The sequence below is a fragment of the Pyrgilauda ruficollis genome, unplaced genomic scaffold (assembly GCF_017590135.1).
Source record: "Pyrgilauda ruficollis isolate IOZ18807 unplaced genomic scaffold, ASM1759013v1 scaffold43, whole genome shotgun sequence".
Taxonomy (NCBI): Eukaryota; Metazoa; Chordata; class Aves; order Passeriformes; family Passeridae; genus Pyrgilauda; species Pyrgilauda ruficollis.
In genome coordinates this window covers 10729948-10746465 of record NW_024525823.1, presented here as the reverse complement: position 1 = coordinate 10746465, position 16518 = coordinate 10729948, and the positions used below count along the sequence as shown (strand labels likewise).

Sequence of the window (16518 nt, the reverse complement as noted above, 5' to 3'; positions counted from 1 at the left end):
TAAAAAAACTACACAACTTTAAAATAGTCATTTAAATTATTCCCCAAGAACAGATTTAAAGCAATATGCTTTTGGTTTTCTGCTAACTTCTTTAAAGATGACATTATTTGAATATTTTACTTTGCTGAAAAGTTTGACTTGCTTTATCATAATGCATTATGAAGTTTTTATAAGAAAAGTAATAAAGTTAAATATTTAAACTAGCATACATTAAATACAGCAGTATAGCTTCTGTCTTGAAAAAGATTATACTGTATGGAAAGTGATGCAACAGGCATCATAGATTATTTAATTATAATTCTTGTATTTTATACCTTAATTTCTCATTTCCTTATATGGAGTTTTTTATTTCCTTTTACAGAATTCAACACAATTATGAATGAAAATGTTTGTTTCTGTTGTGATCTCATTAAGTAAAACCACTGTCTTTTTCAATTTCCAATTTCAACTGACTTATATTTCATTAAAAAACTGTTGATAGATATTGCCTTGGAATATTCCTTTTTTCCCAGCAGAACTGTTCAGACTACAATTCTTCTCTGCATGACGTAGGGGAATGGTTTCAAACACCATGTATCATCAGTACTGAAGACTGAGTCTCAGTAATGTGCGCTCCTTGTCTCTGAAATATGAACCAGCATATTTGTGTGTTGAAGGAGGGTTCATTTTTTCTGAAACTCATAAATTTTATGTATTCATGCCAATAGTTCCATACAGAGCACATACAAACCAATAATTGATGGAAATATCTGTAATTCAAACTCATACAAAATAATTTTTGAAGGCATGTAGCAAAAATAGAACTTCTATCAAAACAAAGCTTTTGAAATATTGTGGATTCAAATCTTATCTGTACTTATTTTATACAACTTAAGTTGTATATTAAGCCTGATACCTAATTCATGCAGAGCAGGACCTGATTCTAAGATCAATTAATGTCAGTGTTGCAGATTAGTTTTGTACTAAGTTTACCAAAGGATGTAATGTTAGCACATTATTCTTCTGTCCATTCAGTCAACTAAGAAAAATATGTTTCACCACCACGTTTAAATGGGATTGTTTTGTAGAATAAGGCCTAGAGGGATATTGACTCTAAGTTAATTAGAATTTGATTTAATGGATTTAGAGAACTTCAAATTAATTGCTTAAGCAGGTGCAAAGCTCCTTGCAAGAGTCTTACTTATACTGGACTTTATAGGCAATGTATAGAATGTAAAAATAACTTCAGATATCTGTCATCCTCAAACCTATAGCGTCAGTGTACACTCTTTTCTTTATGGAGCAAGGAAATATACATTAAAAGCAATGGGAAATTACCTAGCATGATGGGGGAAGGTACTGCTTGATTGAATAGATTTGCTCTATTTTCTAAAGCCTAAGTTTGCATAGTCCTGTCAGACACAGCTTTTAAATGATCAATCTTTGTTTCAAGGTGTTGCATATTTTAAGAAATTACTTACAATATTGTAATATATGGACCAGAATACTAAATTTCAGTATTCATACTGTAAATGTGCCATTCTGGTTATAATAAATTCATCTTTTTTGCTAGCTAGTGCTGGCTACATGAAGGAGGTGAGACCCTTGCATTCTTCTTAAAGCACTTTTGCCAATAAAATTATTCAATATCTCTGATTAAGTCTTTTGCAGTCACTCTGCCTCCAGTGGCTTATTGTTTTGAACAATTTCTGCTCTGATATTCAGACTTGTAAAGAAATTAAATAAAGATACAGAAGGCCAAAGAGCAATGCAGAACTCTTTGGTCTCATTTTGCAAAAAAAGTGAGAATATAGTGGGAACCAAGGCAAAAGAAATGTTTAGCCAAGGAACAGGTAATGCAAAGATTATTCTATTAAATTATATGTAATACAAATGCAGAGGACTTGGACAGCAGTTTATCTTGAAAAGCTCCTGAATATATATGATTACCCTCATTTGTTCCAAATTGTGAATATGAAAATCAGGATTATGGGATTTATCAGATTTTATTTTTTTCTGTAAAGCCAGCAAGAACATTTTTATTACATGCTAATTTTCTTTTCTTGCCTGTGATAAAATTATATAGTCTCTTAACCATTAAGAGAACTTCTTCATTTTCAAAAATGCAGTGAATCCTCAATAAAGTCACCAGGATGGGAACAAAGACCCTTGCAGAAGTTGCTGCAGTGTGGCCACCACGGCTCAGTTACTGTCCTGTCCCACATAGGATGGGAAATCTGCTCAGTGGTTCTCAGCAACTCCAATCTTCTGTCTTTTTGAGAAGTCTTTTAAATCTGATTAATGATTTTAATGGCTATTTGTTAAAGTCTACTTGGTTAATACATAGAACTGGTCCTGAGGATCAGGATGACAAGAATCTGATTTATAGTTATTGATCACTTCCAGAAAAAGTCTTTCTGTTCTTCTAAAGCCAAGCAGGGACACAGATTGAGGGAGAAGACGAATTTAATGTCTGGAGCTCTTTGAGATAAGGTAGTCATATGCACAACTATTTGTAGGCTTAAGCCCTGTTGTAGCTACAGTTATAAATACTTATCTGAGTGGTCTCAGGGAATGCAGTGTGATTTCTAATGTGTTTGTATATTGGTTCCTGAGTGTAAAGGTGGGACTTGGTCCTGAAAACGGTTGTGCATTGTACAGCTTGATTCTGTATGATGCAAACAGCTTTGTTGTCATGATGAAACTATTCTGGGCAGTAAATGAGTTTGCAAAGCTTTGTCAAATTAATGCCCAAGTTGCCAGAACCAAAAACCGTTACAGGAAAAGTTAATCAAATATGCAAACTGAAAATTGTGAGATTACTTAGTAGTAGTTTCTAATATTCTTTGATTTCACTAAATGTAATTAATTCTTTAAACAAGACTAATGAGGATAGTTTCTTTATCAATATAGGCTTTTCTTTCCTTTGGATAGTGTTATTCACACCAAGGAAAAGCAAATATCTCTTGGATATCTGTGTTCTTACTATTATGTGGTAATAACCGTTGGTGAAAAATCATCTCCAGTGGTGCTTCAGAAATGAAATAAGATTATCATAATCTGCCAAATCAGCATACCTTTTTTTAATCAGACCCTAAAGATGATGAGGTTTAGTGGTGACTTATGTGTATGGTACTTCTTCCTTTATTTAATTTCTTTTGCAGTGTTGCAGAAATGTGTGTAAGCAGTTCCCCATTCCTCTTCAGTGGAGATGCACCTGATACTAACATTATCACTTTCAATGGTGATATCTTTTAGTTGTCCCACAGTCTTTAGTTTGTCAGTATACTACTGCCTCTGCCACTGGTCTCCTCACTCAAATGAATGAGAGACATGATGAAAGCAAGTGACTTTGGTTTCTGTTACTTAGGTGTTTTCTTTCTAGTAAAATAAAAAAAAAAAAAAAAAAAAAAGGAAAGAAGAAAAAAGAAAAGAAAAATATAGGCCTCTGTTTTTTTAATCACCAGGAAATTATAAGTCCATGTGTGAGTTTTGATTGATCTCAATAAAGAGACTCCAATCTGTAAGAGTTTGTCTCTTACTGACATGCCACCACAGTGTGCAGACAGGCTATTGCTGTATCTTCTGTGCTTCCTGCTCCTGTTCCAATCATTCTGTGTCCCCCCGGCTGTGGTGATTTCCAGGAGTTACAAAGCTTGGATTGCACCACTGTGATAGGACGGCCAACCCTTCAGCCTGCTTTGCCACAGCCACACAGTATCCAGACACCCATGCTTGGTCTGTTTGCTGGATTAGAGATACTTTAGAAATGGGAATGTACTGGTCAATGCAGTGTCATTGTTTACAAGCTGACAGCCATTATTTTTATGCAGGGTTGATTTAATCAGCCAACCACATAGAGAAATGCTTTTTGGCTAGTGCCTTGGTTTCCTTAAAATGCAGAATAAGGAATGCCTTAAAATATACTGCTTTATTACTGTAAGCCATATGAATTTGGTTTTCCTTGTAAAATGTGCCCAACCCAGCTGAAAAAAATAAAAAAAAAATAAAAAAAACCCTATAGGGTTTGTTTGAGGGGCGGATACTTGGCAGGGAATGCGCCTGGGTGTGAGCGAGGGCAGGAGCCACAGGTGCACTCCTGGTGAGGGCGTCTGCCAGTCTCAGGCGAGCAAAGGCTTCCCACTGCGAACTGAAACCAGTGCAAACCGGGAAGCAAAAAGAAATATTCATTCAAGCTGTCCACGTCAGACTGCTGGGGAATCAGGCAGGTCAGTTTGGTTAATCATTGCCAAGACAGACATTCACCGCTGATCATATGACCAGACCACATCTGAGATAAGAAAACACCAGTCCCGAGCAGAAGGAATTGAAAAGCCTCCCTTATTTACATGTTCTGGCTTTATTGTTGTGCTGTAACAGAAGAGGCTCACACTTTGCCGTTGTTCTCAGAGCTCAGCCCAGCACAGCTGTTGTGTTGCTTTCCTTTTTCTGAAGAGGAAGTGAAAAATTCCCTCCATACGTGTGCTGGCACTTGAATGCTTAGGTTTCACTCCCTAATTGGGAGCCGTCTGTAATGAGCTCTCCGTGGGACCCAGAGAGGAGCTTCCAGCCGTGCCAAGAGTCGTTTCATTTTATGCCAAAGGAGAAGGGGGAGAAGAAGTCCACAAAAAGCTAATATGTGGATGGTGCAAAAATTGGTCTAAGGGTCTTGCAACGAGGAAAAGCAAAAGAAAAGCAGAAGCAGAGGAAGCAACAAAGTATCAAGATGGGAAACTTCTTCCGGAAGCACTGTGCCTGTTTGAAGCCTTACCTTCCCTGCTTATTTGGGAGAAACGGTGAGCAGGAAGACAAAGGAGGCCAAGTCTTCGCCAACCTTGCTGTGATAAAACCTGACCCTCAAGCAGGACAGAAGGACATAGAGAGTAAGATAAAAGAGAAACCTTTACCTCCACTGCCTGGCCAGGAGCTAGCAAACATTTGCAAATTTGTGGCGCTTTTCGATTATGACGCTCGCACTGAGGATGACTTGAGCTTCAGAGCTGGGGATAAGCTGGAAGTGCTGAATGCATCCCATGAGGGGTGGTGGTATGCCAAGCTCCTCCTGCCAGAGTGGTCAGTCTGTCCTGGCCGCAAGCTCACGGGCTACATCCCTGCCAACTACATTGCTGCTGACCAGAGCATCGAAGCTGAGCCGTGAGTAACCCACGCTGTGTGAAATGAAACTCTTCTCTGTTATGTTAAATGGGTTTGAGACAGGAGGTTGCGGCCTTTTCTCTTGCTGGGTATTACCCTGCCGCACTCAGCCTCTGGTGGTTCTAGAGGTGGTAGCACTAGTTGGCATGGGCAAGGAAAAGACACCATGGGCACCGGAAAATAAATTACTGAAGACAGATTGTGGAGGGGTTTTATTTTGTTTTAAATAATTTCCTTCTGTGATATACACTAATCAGTTGTTTAAAAATCACCTGGGAAGATCAAGTTGGTTACTGCTGCAATGGTTCATTAATTTTATTTGTATAAGAGTAAATGTGTATCAGACAATACCCAGAGAGTAGAAGTATATGACCCCTGCCCTGAATAAGTATCCAGCTTAACCAGCTGCAAAGTTACCAGTTAATCAGTTAAAGCAAGCTGCCTTTACACCTTTTCATCTTCTTCCAAATGATGGGTGAGTCCCTAGCATATAAGTTTCAAATGGTTCCTTCTAGACTATGTGCACCTTCTCTGGAGGCAAATCTCTGCTCTCAGGACAAAATTAACAGCAGCAAGTACTGCAAAGGGCAAAAGCGGATGTAACAACAGAGTAGAAATGAAGTTATTAAATTTTCACAGAGTTTAATTAAGATCCATCCCATCTTCTTCTGCCCCTTCAAAGCATGTCAGATCTTATGAAATATTCAGAAATAGATCAGGAATCACACAGAATCAGTTACTTGGCTCCCTAGTAATGATGAGTAAGGTCTGAATCAGACTGGGCTGCACAGTTGGTTCTGTGTGTTGAAGTCAGAGTCGATGTTTGCTGAAATAGGTCTGACTGCAGTTCCAGAGGTATATTTTGGAAAAAAAAAAATTATCACTCTGTAAAGAAATGCCATAAGCAACATTCATTATTAGTCTCAGAAGGGATGTTGACTTTAGAGGGATGGTGATGCAGCCTTTCAGTTAAATCTCATTAGAACCTGAAACATCGTCTTCAACCTGATCTGCCCACTGTACTGCCACAGGCTAGGAAAATTGGCTCAGATATGATTATACCAGTCTTTTATCAGCTGTAGGATTTTTGCTAGAGGCATTTTAGGGCAACTCTAAGATTAATCTCTAACCTGAAGACCTTAATTTCCAGAGTTTGTCCAGCTGTTTCTATTTCTGTATTCAGGCAGACAACATTTTCAATGGTCGTGTTCAAAAAAATTCTTCCAACTGGAGAAATTAATCTGCAGGGAAGGCATTTTCTGAATCACTAGATAAATGGTGTTAGGCTCTAATTTAGCTCAGGTTGGCCTTTACTCTCTTTCAAGAGCTAGTTTTCTTAGAAGTCGTCAGATTTCTTCATGCTGTTAATACTTTGAAAGTAATTTTTCTCAGTTATACAACATCTCAGCTCCTAATGTACTTATTTTTCTATATCTAGAGCTTCAAATACAAAGTTAAGTTTGCCAAAGTGCACTGTTGTGTACCTCTGTTTTTTTACTTGTTACTGAATGAATTTTATTATTTTTTACTTTTTTTTTATATACCTTTCTCCCTTTATAGTAAAGACTAAGTTACAAGAAATGTTGTAGAAGAGTCATCACAACTCAAACATGGCCAAAATAAAGATAGACTTCTTTGCTTTGTTAGGCATTTCCAGTTGAGCTGTGCATCATCAAAATGAGGATTTTTATTGCTTTTTATCAAATTGGAAAATCCCTTGCTACTGTTTCTCCCAAGAATTCCCTTTCATCCACCCTCTGTAGTTTTCACCTCAGTTATCCTAGTGAAACAGTAAGAACAAGAGTAATGATGGTTTAAAGAGCCACCCTTTGTTGTCCCTAAAGATTGCAATTAGAAAAAAAGGTTGTTCTAGTATCTCTTTTATTAAAATTTAAAGATTAAATAATTCTCTCTACCCCAACCTGAGTTTATCTTCTCTCATCTCTCTAGTTTGGTTTTAATTCCTTTAGGTGTTGGCGAATTTTTCATGGCCATGTTATAGACATCTGTGGAAATACGCAAAGTTTCTAATGCGTCATTGCATCCTGTATGGCAGGGTCTTTTATGGTCCCAGCACAGAACTGACAAAGAATGGAAGACTCACAATCTTGTGTTTACCTGCCAAAATGCTCATTTACCATATATTTGCAGTGTGGTTTGATGCTTGCAATATTTGCCAGGCACAGTTGATCAACATTCTTTGACTTAATTGAATGCACATTTGTAGCACCAGCTAGCTTCTGTACATCTGCAGAGACAACGGGAATTTTATTTCCGGATTGCATCTCCATCTCATTAGACAAAGAAACACTGGCTATTCTGTTCTGAGAAACAGACTTAATTCATGGTATGACTCTTAGGAAGCTTGGAAAAAAACCAGACTGATCACATTCTTTAGCAGCTGATTTCAGCATGCTTGTGTAGAAACTATTTTAAAAATTGCATTCATATGCATGCATGGCTAGTCTGTAAAGTCACTCAAACAAAGGAATAGAGGAGCATGAAAGGTTCTACAGTGAGAGATGACAGGGCCACTCAGTAAGTTTAGCCAATAAATGCTTGAGAGCTGCTTGCAGAGCAGTCAAATTTCTTTTGCTTATCATTTCAGTTTTGCCTGTGACCTTCAAGAGTATTAACAAGCAAATCTATCTCGCCCTCTTTTATCAACATATTGACATGGTCTTTCTTATAGAGACAGTTAGAGATCAGATAGTCCATCTGGCACAGAATTGTCAGTTCTGGCAGAGAATAATGCTGGGTCATTGCTTGTTCTCAACAAGTGCTGCAGTAGACCAGCTTGTCTCCTTGCTGTCTGTGAACTTTTATCAGAGGGAAAGGCATGCTTTTTTTTTTTTTTTTTTTACTTAGAGTTTACTTAGAGTAAGAAAGAGAATGAAGTAAAGCAAGAAGGAAAGTAAGAAACTTCTTTAGATAACTTCTTTTTTCTTCCTGGGTGTCTCTGACTGTCTGATATGACTGAAGTAGTGCTGATAAGGCAGATCAATGCCTGGGGGAAAGGGCAGAAAGGATTTGCAATATCTCATCTGGGAAAAACAAAAAAATAAACACTATTCACAACAAAGGCAATTTTGATGTATCCTTGGCTATCAGAACTGAGAAAGAATGAGATTTCTTTACTGAGTTGCTCTCTTTTGACCAAAGGTTCTTGGTAGAAGTTGTTGGTAGAAGTTGTGTGCTACAATTGAAGGGGACATTTTTTATATTTTGCTAGTATATTTATATTATATAATAGAACTAAATTATATCAAAAGTCAAACACTTCTTATTTGTGCACGATTTCTTACTAAGAAAAAAATGTCATTTTTCTTCCTTCCTTTGGCTTAAGTGATCTCTTTGTAGGCAGATGACTTGGATAAAATTAGTAACAATCTGTGTGAATAGGGGGAAAAAAGGTAAATCCATGGCTTGACTTCTGTCTGCTGCATCATTTCAGTCCAAACATGTGCTCCATGTGTCCAAAAATGCATCCAAGGACCGCACACCTGCTACAATGAAGTCTGTTTTGGACAGACCGAGGGAAAAAGGCCTTTCATTTTTATATTCACCAGTAAAGCATCTTCTCATTGCTGAGCTCTTCTAGCACCTGCTGTACTTCTTATACCAAAAACAACCTGTCAGGTGGAGACATCATGAAGGAATTGTGTTTAGTGTCTCTGGAGAGACACTAATGATAAATTAAAAACTGTGAGAACACTTGGTGCTTTTCTTCTTTCTGTGTCACAGGTAGCAGTCAAAGCCATGAGCCAGACAGATTTTTCATTTCTAAGGTAGTTTGAATGAGGTTGTATCTGCTGCATCCCATGAATCTGGAATGCTCTTCTTTATGTGTTTAGACATATAACACTTGGAAAGCAAAAAATGTTATTTGAGATAGAATCACATAATTTAATTTGCACATCCAACAAAGGATGATCAGAAAGATCAACTTGACAAATACCAAAATCTGAATTAAAAGATAGATCTTCTTGGCAGAGTATGACCTTCCTGTCTCAGTGCTCTTTTTCTGTGTCTGTTATTCTGCACTACAAACAGGAACCATAGTAACATATTCATCTGCTCGTGTTTTATTACTGCCAGTTGTTTAAACTAAACAAGAAAGTGACATAGTGCAAATTGTTCTGGACAAGAAATACAGCCCAGGTCTACAGTTAATTTTAATGAAGCAAGAATAAAAGAAAACACCTTACTTTTGGAGTGACGTGAATTCTGGTTTTGATAGAGGAAAGATAGATTGTTCTTGGAGAGGGCTCTCATCTGCCATCCTGATGGACCTGTTGTCTGTTTATTGAAAGACAGTTTTCAATCATAAAATCATAGAATCCCTGAGGCTGAAAAACACCTCTAAGAGTCCAACCATTAACCCAGCACCACTGTGTTTGCCACTGGCCCCAAGAGCCACATCCACATGCCTTTTGAGCACTTCCAGGGATAGTGATTCCACCAGTTCCCCAGGAAGCTTGTTCCAGTGCTTGACAATCCTTTTCATGAAGAAATTTTTTAAAATAACCAATACCTTTCCTTGGCACAACTTTTCTTCTCTTCTTGTCATTTATCTGGAGGAAACTGACTCCCACCTCACAACAACCTCCTTCCAGGTAGTTACAGACAGCAATGAGACCATTCCTGAGCCCTTTTTTCTTTAGACTAAACAACCCCAGCTCCCTCAGCTGCTCCTCCTCCTTGTGCTCCAGACCCTTCCCCAGCTCCACTGCCCTTCTCTGGACATGCTTCAGGATCTCAGTGTCCTTCTTGTAATGAAACAGTCCAAAATTGAACACAGGACTCACCAGTGCTGAGTACAGAGGGACAATCACTGCCCTGGCCTGATGCTGGCCACATCATTGCTGATACAGGCCGGGGTGTCATTGGCCATCATTCATTCCATGCGTTCATGCCAGCATTATTGATAAAAGACTGCTGTGCTGAGAGAAGCAACTCCATACAAATTCCTAGTAGATTGGGTCAAAGAAGATCATTGCAATTACTTTAAACTTTTTTCAGTTTCAAAAATATTTCTCTCTTACATCTTATGTAGTTATTTCCCAGTTGGTGGAAACTGAGCCCCAGACCTAATCAATGAAACCTCATCAGTTAATTCCACAGTGAGCTTTATAAACAACCGTCTGAAAGCAGAAGTGTCTAGTAGGTTATTTTTGTCAATCTCCATAGTTGCTTCATCTTCTGTTACCTGCCTCAGCTTTAACTATTTCATACATTGACTGAATTTCAGATACTATATGAGAACAATACAGCTTTCACTGGGCTGGCTTGTTTTAGACTTCCTGTGAAGTCAGGCTTTTGGGGTTTTGTTGGTTCATGTGGGTCATTTTTTCAAAGTGGTATTTACAGTCAAAATGTCTAGAAGATTTTTTAAAAGTGAAACCTTGGATTCTACTGAATACCTCAGAAAACTAAATGTAATCCACTGCAGCTTCTGTGTGCTCCCTCTCTTTTGCTGTCATAGTTCCTTATTCTGTCACAGTGCAAACTGCTGGGGACACCACCAGAATATCACCACCAGAATATCACCACTAACCCTTGTACTGAAATGAACTTGTAAAAATTGTTCATTGATAAATGACTGCACAAAGTTCTAATAGTTTGTTTGCACATTCTTGGAACCTGCCAAGTACAAAAGTAATTCTTAATTTTTTTTTTCTTTTTTTTGGGTAGAAAAGATGTCTATCACCAAAAATATGCCTTTAGTATAAAACATTGAAAAGCCTATATGTGAAATTTCATCTTTTCTTTCAATTGATATACTTTATCCATGGGGTTGGTTTTTGTGTGTACATACATGTGTACACACATACAATATAGAGAAAGTTTATAAGACTGATATTTTTAAGATCTTGCAATACAGCCCTGTGAGATGAGGTGTGTATTGCTAAGCTAGATCATGGTTTTGATATTTTTTGTCTTGGGAGTGCCTTTTTTGAATGTAAACAATGGAATACTGCAAAAAGACCATTAAATTAATAATTTAACCTCTTTAATGATGGTTAAGCATTCCAGTCCTGTCTTCAAGCACATATCAAACTTTGACTTAATTTCTGCTTATTCCTTAAATATTGAAAGACTATACAGAACACAGAAGTAAATGGTTTACCAAACTGTAAAATGACACATTTTTTCAAGTGCCAGTACTATTTATACATCCATGTGCATATCCACGTTCAGAAAATGTGTCTCTGCTCTGCTCTGCTCAGAAAAGTGGAAAGAGTTATGGCATTGTACACAAGCAGTTCATGAAAACTTGTCTAATTAAGGTCATCCATTTTCTGGCAATGTGTTGTTCTAAATATATATGTCTTTGTCTATTCAAATTCTGAGAAATTAGGAAGTTTTATCCTACCTTGTCTTTATTCAAAATTAGTGTGAGTATTATATATTATAATTACTAGCTACTAGTTTTCATTACCCTATTATGAAGAATATGGCAATGAATCATGTGAACACCAAAAAAAAATGTTCTTAAAACACATCCTGCAAACACAGCTAGTTAGCTTTCCCTAAGGCTTTGTGGCCTTTACAGTGCCTTTTAGAGGAAAAAAAAAAAAAAGCCACATACTGGTCATAACAACTGGATAGTCCTGTTTGGTGGGGATTTTTTTCTGACTCAGTAGGAATAAACACTGTGCATGCTAGCATAGATTAGTTGTGTTTGAGTAATGTTGTTGGCAAAAACATTTTCCAGGTATTGTACAGTGTTTCTTCAATAGCTGTCTTTGATGGCTCTCTGCCCAGGACAATACAGAGCTGTGCAGAGCTGAGTGATCTCTGAGCAGGTTTAGAACTGAGAAATGGTAACCAACAGTTCAGCCAGGCTAAGAAATCCCAAATCTGGGCTCATTTTAAACAAACTAGGTCAGGTATCTCTGTGAAGAATTATTTTGTCACATGTGAAAAGCACTGTTGGTTATAGAAGACTTTCTTTGTGTAAGATTCTATCTGTACTGAAGAGATTAAGAAATAAAAACATAAGAGATACCCTACAAGGTTAAACCAATGGCTCTCTCTAACCCCATTGCTTTCAGAAAGGATTTTCTGAAAAGTGCACAAGCCCATCTACTTTCTTTGGTCTCTTACCTTTGTACTTCACCGCGGGCTGGAACTGTTGTATAAGCAAAGTCAAGGGTACATCACTGCCACATCCAATTACAGACCTATTGTCAAGTCTGCTTAGCAAAAACATAGGTGTTGACACTGCACAACTCTTTATTTCTGTTGGTGGGCAACCACCAAGCTATTAGGACAAAACACAACCTCACAAAAATCCCTCTCATCTGTGTGGAACATTTTATATTTCTAAACAAGTGTTTGGCTTTTTTTTTCCTAGATTGTTGCTTGCTTAGTCATGAGTGACACAAAAAAAAGACACACTGAAAACAGGCACAAAAGGAAATGGTAGCATTGCACAGGTCCCTGTGACATTCAGGGACTGGTCCTTTACAGAACTCAACTATCTGCCCCATCTTCACTAATGCCTCTTAGTCAACCCAGAGCTGCAGCCATCAATGACTTTAGCCTCACAGATTTATCCATCAATTATTTTGCTCCCTACCAAAGCTGCAGTGCTAAGCCCAGAATATGTTGTTACCCTAAAGACATTATATTTCAACATGAGGCTATAATAGACATTTCAAAGATCTTGATACTGAGCGACCTTCCAGCAGCATAGTTTAGATGACACAAAATTTACCTGCACTTTAATTTTAAAAGAGATTAGTAGAGAAAATATGATTCATCAGACTCAGATGCTTTTCTGTAGTAAAATGTTCTGTTCTTTTTCAAGCAAGGTATGCATAGCAGAGAAAGAACATAATTTATTGAATAATATTTTAAAAAAGGACAAAATATTTTTACATATTTACTACTCTGTGTAAGGAGAAAAATAAATTTTCAGTTATTTTTAAACAATATATGATATATTTGAAGATCCTTCTTGTGTAAAAACTTTAAAAATAAGTGATTAAACTTCTTTACATAAGAAGTTTGTCCTTCACCAGAATTTTCTTAAATGTTGACATTCAGGTGTTCAACTCATATCTGTGTAAAGAAATCCATGAGTGTTATAAGAATTTAGAATGGAAATTTACGTCTTTGCAGTTTTCAGTTCTCCAGCAGGCCTGGAAATCATCTGGAAGCAGCTTTTCAGAAAATCAAAATATTGATAATGAAAAAGTATTACTTTTCTCTATCACTTAAACCATATAGAAATACATACTTTTTTTTCATGCTGGTACACTAATCTTGATCAATAAAAACTGGAAAAACAAATCAGTGATTTAAGTGATAAGTGATAGCTCCATAAAGGATTGCAGTAATTGACATTCCACTACTGTGCAGTGTACTCTGTAATAATTAACCTTACAAATTTATCTGCAGTAATGTCAGTAAGAATTTTTCCTTAGCTTTTTCTCACTAAATTAGATATATTCCTAGTTTAATTAACTTTTTCCCCCTGTATTTATACCATAAAAACTTTTGCAGCACAGCTTCTTAAACCTCACTGCAAAAGAAGAGAAAAAAAGAAATCTAAGACTCACATGTGGGAATGAGTATGTACCATGAATTTCAGAAATGTTGAGAACTCACTAACCCCAGTTTTCGTTTTGAAATTACTGATCTTATCAGTCTCTGTAAAGGAACATGGAAGGAGCCTTTGCTCCTCTATGAGTGTGTAGGGAAGGGAGCCATACACAAGCACACACAGACAAACCTGAGGGGCACACGAGGAGGGTGTGGTGATGAGGAGGAGCTGCTCAGTTGCACTGACAGAGAAGGGTAGGTGGAGTGTGGGAACATTTCTTTTTTCAGGATTATCTGAGGACCTTGCCAACAAGGAAAGGGAGGGAGACAAGCACACAGGCAGCAAAACTGACAAGTTAATGTTAACAAAGACAATAAGCAACATAAAGTCAGTCACACCTGCTGATGAGCTACCAGGAAATGACAGGCAAACTCGGACTATGCAACTGATAAGGATGTAAACCTGGGGGTTCAGGATGCTATTCCAGAATAACAACTTGATTATAATAATAAGATAATTATTAGTTTTCTGAATATGTGCAAGGAAAGAAAAGAGAAAATGAGATCTTGTTATTACAGAGCTAAAATACTTGAAAAATCACCCAGAAACTTCCTATGATGCTGACAGAACTCTTACATGGTGTTGTGATCTCCTGCAAAAGAAATCTGTGTGAGGGTCTTGGTCTGATAATACACACAGTGATATGGAGTTTGATGTGCTCCAGCTTTACATCTGGAAGTCAAAGGTATATTTATTGTGTCACCCTTCACGTCTGTCACCCTGAAAAGGTTAGTCTGAAAGGTGGGAGACCCTTTATTTAAGTAATTTGTCCCACCATGAAAGAACCATTCTGTCCTTTGACTTAGAGTCACCTGAGGATGCCAGACTGCACAGTTTCTTTATGAGTCCCTCTGGGGACAGATTGTCCTGGTTGTCCACCACTGAAAGCTGACTTGGCAGAGGACACAAGTCTACTAGACTTCTGGCAATAGTCCGAGGTGTGAATGTCCCAAGTGAATGTCCAAGAGAGAGCTCTACACAATACGGATGAAGATATCTGCTCTGCCACCAGTGTCTTGGGCAGGCACGGGGGCTATTTGTTTCTCAGGGTTTCTGTATTATTTCTCTTTCTTTTCTGTGAGAAAAGAAAATAATTTCTCTGGAAAGATTTTCTCAAGAAAATCAATTGAGTGCTTTTGGAAGCTGTAATGGTTTAAGTGAATGTATGATTGAAAATTTTCTTGTCTATTTGAGTTTCCCATGGTGTTAAATCAATTCATGTTATTTGTGTTCTCTGTACCATGTTAACATTAAGGCTACCTCAAGATTTCCACTTTGTTCCTCGGTTATGAACATCAGAGTTATTGCTACTTTTACAGTATATTATATCAGTGTAAAAGCACAAATGTATACAAGTACTACTAACATTGATGCAAGACTTCACTTTTTTATTTGAAAGACTCTGTGCAGCAGAAATAGGATCTCAAGAATGTATTTTAAGTTTGGGTTTGTTTTTTTTGGTTTTTTTTTTTTTTTGAAAGAGGTGACTATATGGCTGTATTTCACACTCCAAATCCTAAAGCAATGGGTGCTAAAGACAGTGGTAGCTTTTTATTGACTCCAAAGGCAAGTAGTTTCAGAACAAGCTTTAAGTGCAACGGAGCCCTTATTCAGGTGCAAAACTACAACAGAGAATAAACGTATACAATTGAATTTAATCTCTTAAATGGTACTTGTGTAACTAAAACATCACAAAAAGCAATATGATATCACTTTCACCTACTGTTTGTTTTCTCATATAGAAGAACTTCAGAGCAGATTAAATAATACAGCATGCAGATGACTAATATTGTGGAGAATGAATACAAATGTTAAAAGTAATTACACAATAGCTAAACAGGGACTCACAAAATGAGATGAATTTATGGATATTTCCAAAAATTAATGCTATCAGATTGTGATTTGTTTCCTGTTGTGCAGTGAACCCAGTATTGGGTGAGCTATACTAAATTACATAGCTCATGCCCTTGGCCTCATAAAACTATTTCTACAGGAGAAACAGTCACTTCCAGTCATTACTGAGTGCAAGGGTGGCCAAAGGTGCAATGGTTTGTCATCCTGAAGCAGACTCAGAGCAAATAAATTTCCATGTTTGCAGCGTGATCAGCTGCCATTATCAACTACTGAAAAATGAGTGTAGTATCATTTGTAATCACTTACAACACGTGACAGTAGGGTCATGGCCCACCATGTCCTTGTGGGAAAGGTTTACACACAGTGTGCCACAGATTTTTAGACCAATGCAAAAGTAACCTTGGTGTTTATGTTTGCAAGATAGTAAATTTGCTTTAGACTGGAAGAGGAAATGCCTGCCATTGTGATAGGCTTAAACCAATTTGCTCACTATTGAATTTTCCCTCTTCTAAACAATCCCACACAGTTACTTTACTGTAAAAGCCTGTGAAGCCCTGACAGTCCCTTTATTTAGGGTGCTCTATTTAGAGTCCTTTATTTGGGGCACAGCTCTTTATTTATTATGCTGAAAACAGTGGTGTAACACAAAACAAAGATATTTCTTGGACCAAAACAGACTTTAGGGGCTCAGAGTCCTTTTTGACACATCTGTTGCCCTCTTCACATGAGAAAGTAATCTCCTGCTGTTTCTTCATCTCTGCCCCAGTGATTTGTTAGTAAAGCCTGGGGCTCCTTTTGTGTCTCAGATACACATAAGGTCAGTCTGCCAGGGTAGGTGAGAATTTTATGTTTGCAGCCATTGGGATTGTGGAGTAAGCTACTGTTCAGTATTACAGTCCAGTTGTCAGTGATTAGTA

The 16518-nt window shown here is 37.5% G+C and overlaps 1 protein-coding gene across 1 annotated transcript in view; it reads left to right on the top strand.

Moving 5' to 3' along the window:
- The first annotated feature begins 4705 nt into the window (after positions 1 to 4705).
- FRK (fyn related Src family tyrosine kinase) overlaps positions 4706 to 16518 on the top strand; it is a 46287-nt gene continuing 34474 nt past the window's right edge. Inside the window, exon 1 of the mRNA XM_041478065.1 lies at positions 4706 to 5133. Coding sequence (XP_041333999.1) covers positions 4706 to 5133 — 428 coding nt within the window. The remainder of the gene's footprint in view (positions 5134 to 16518) is intronic.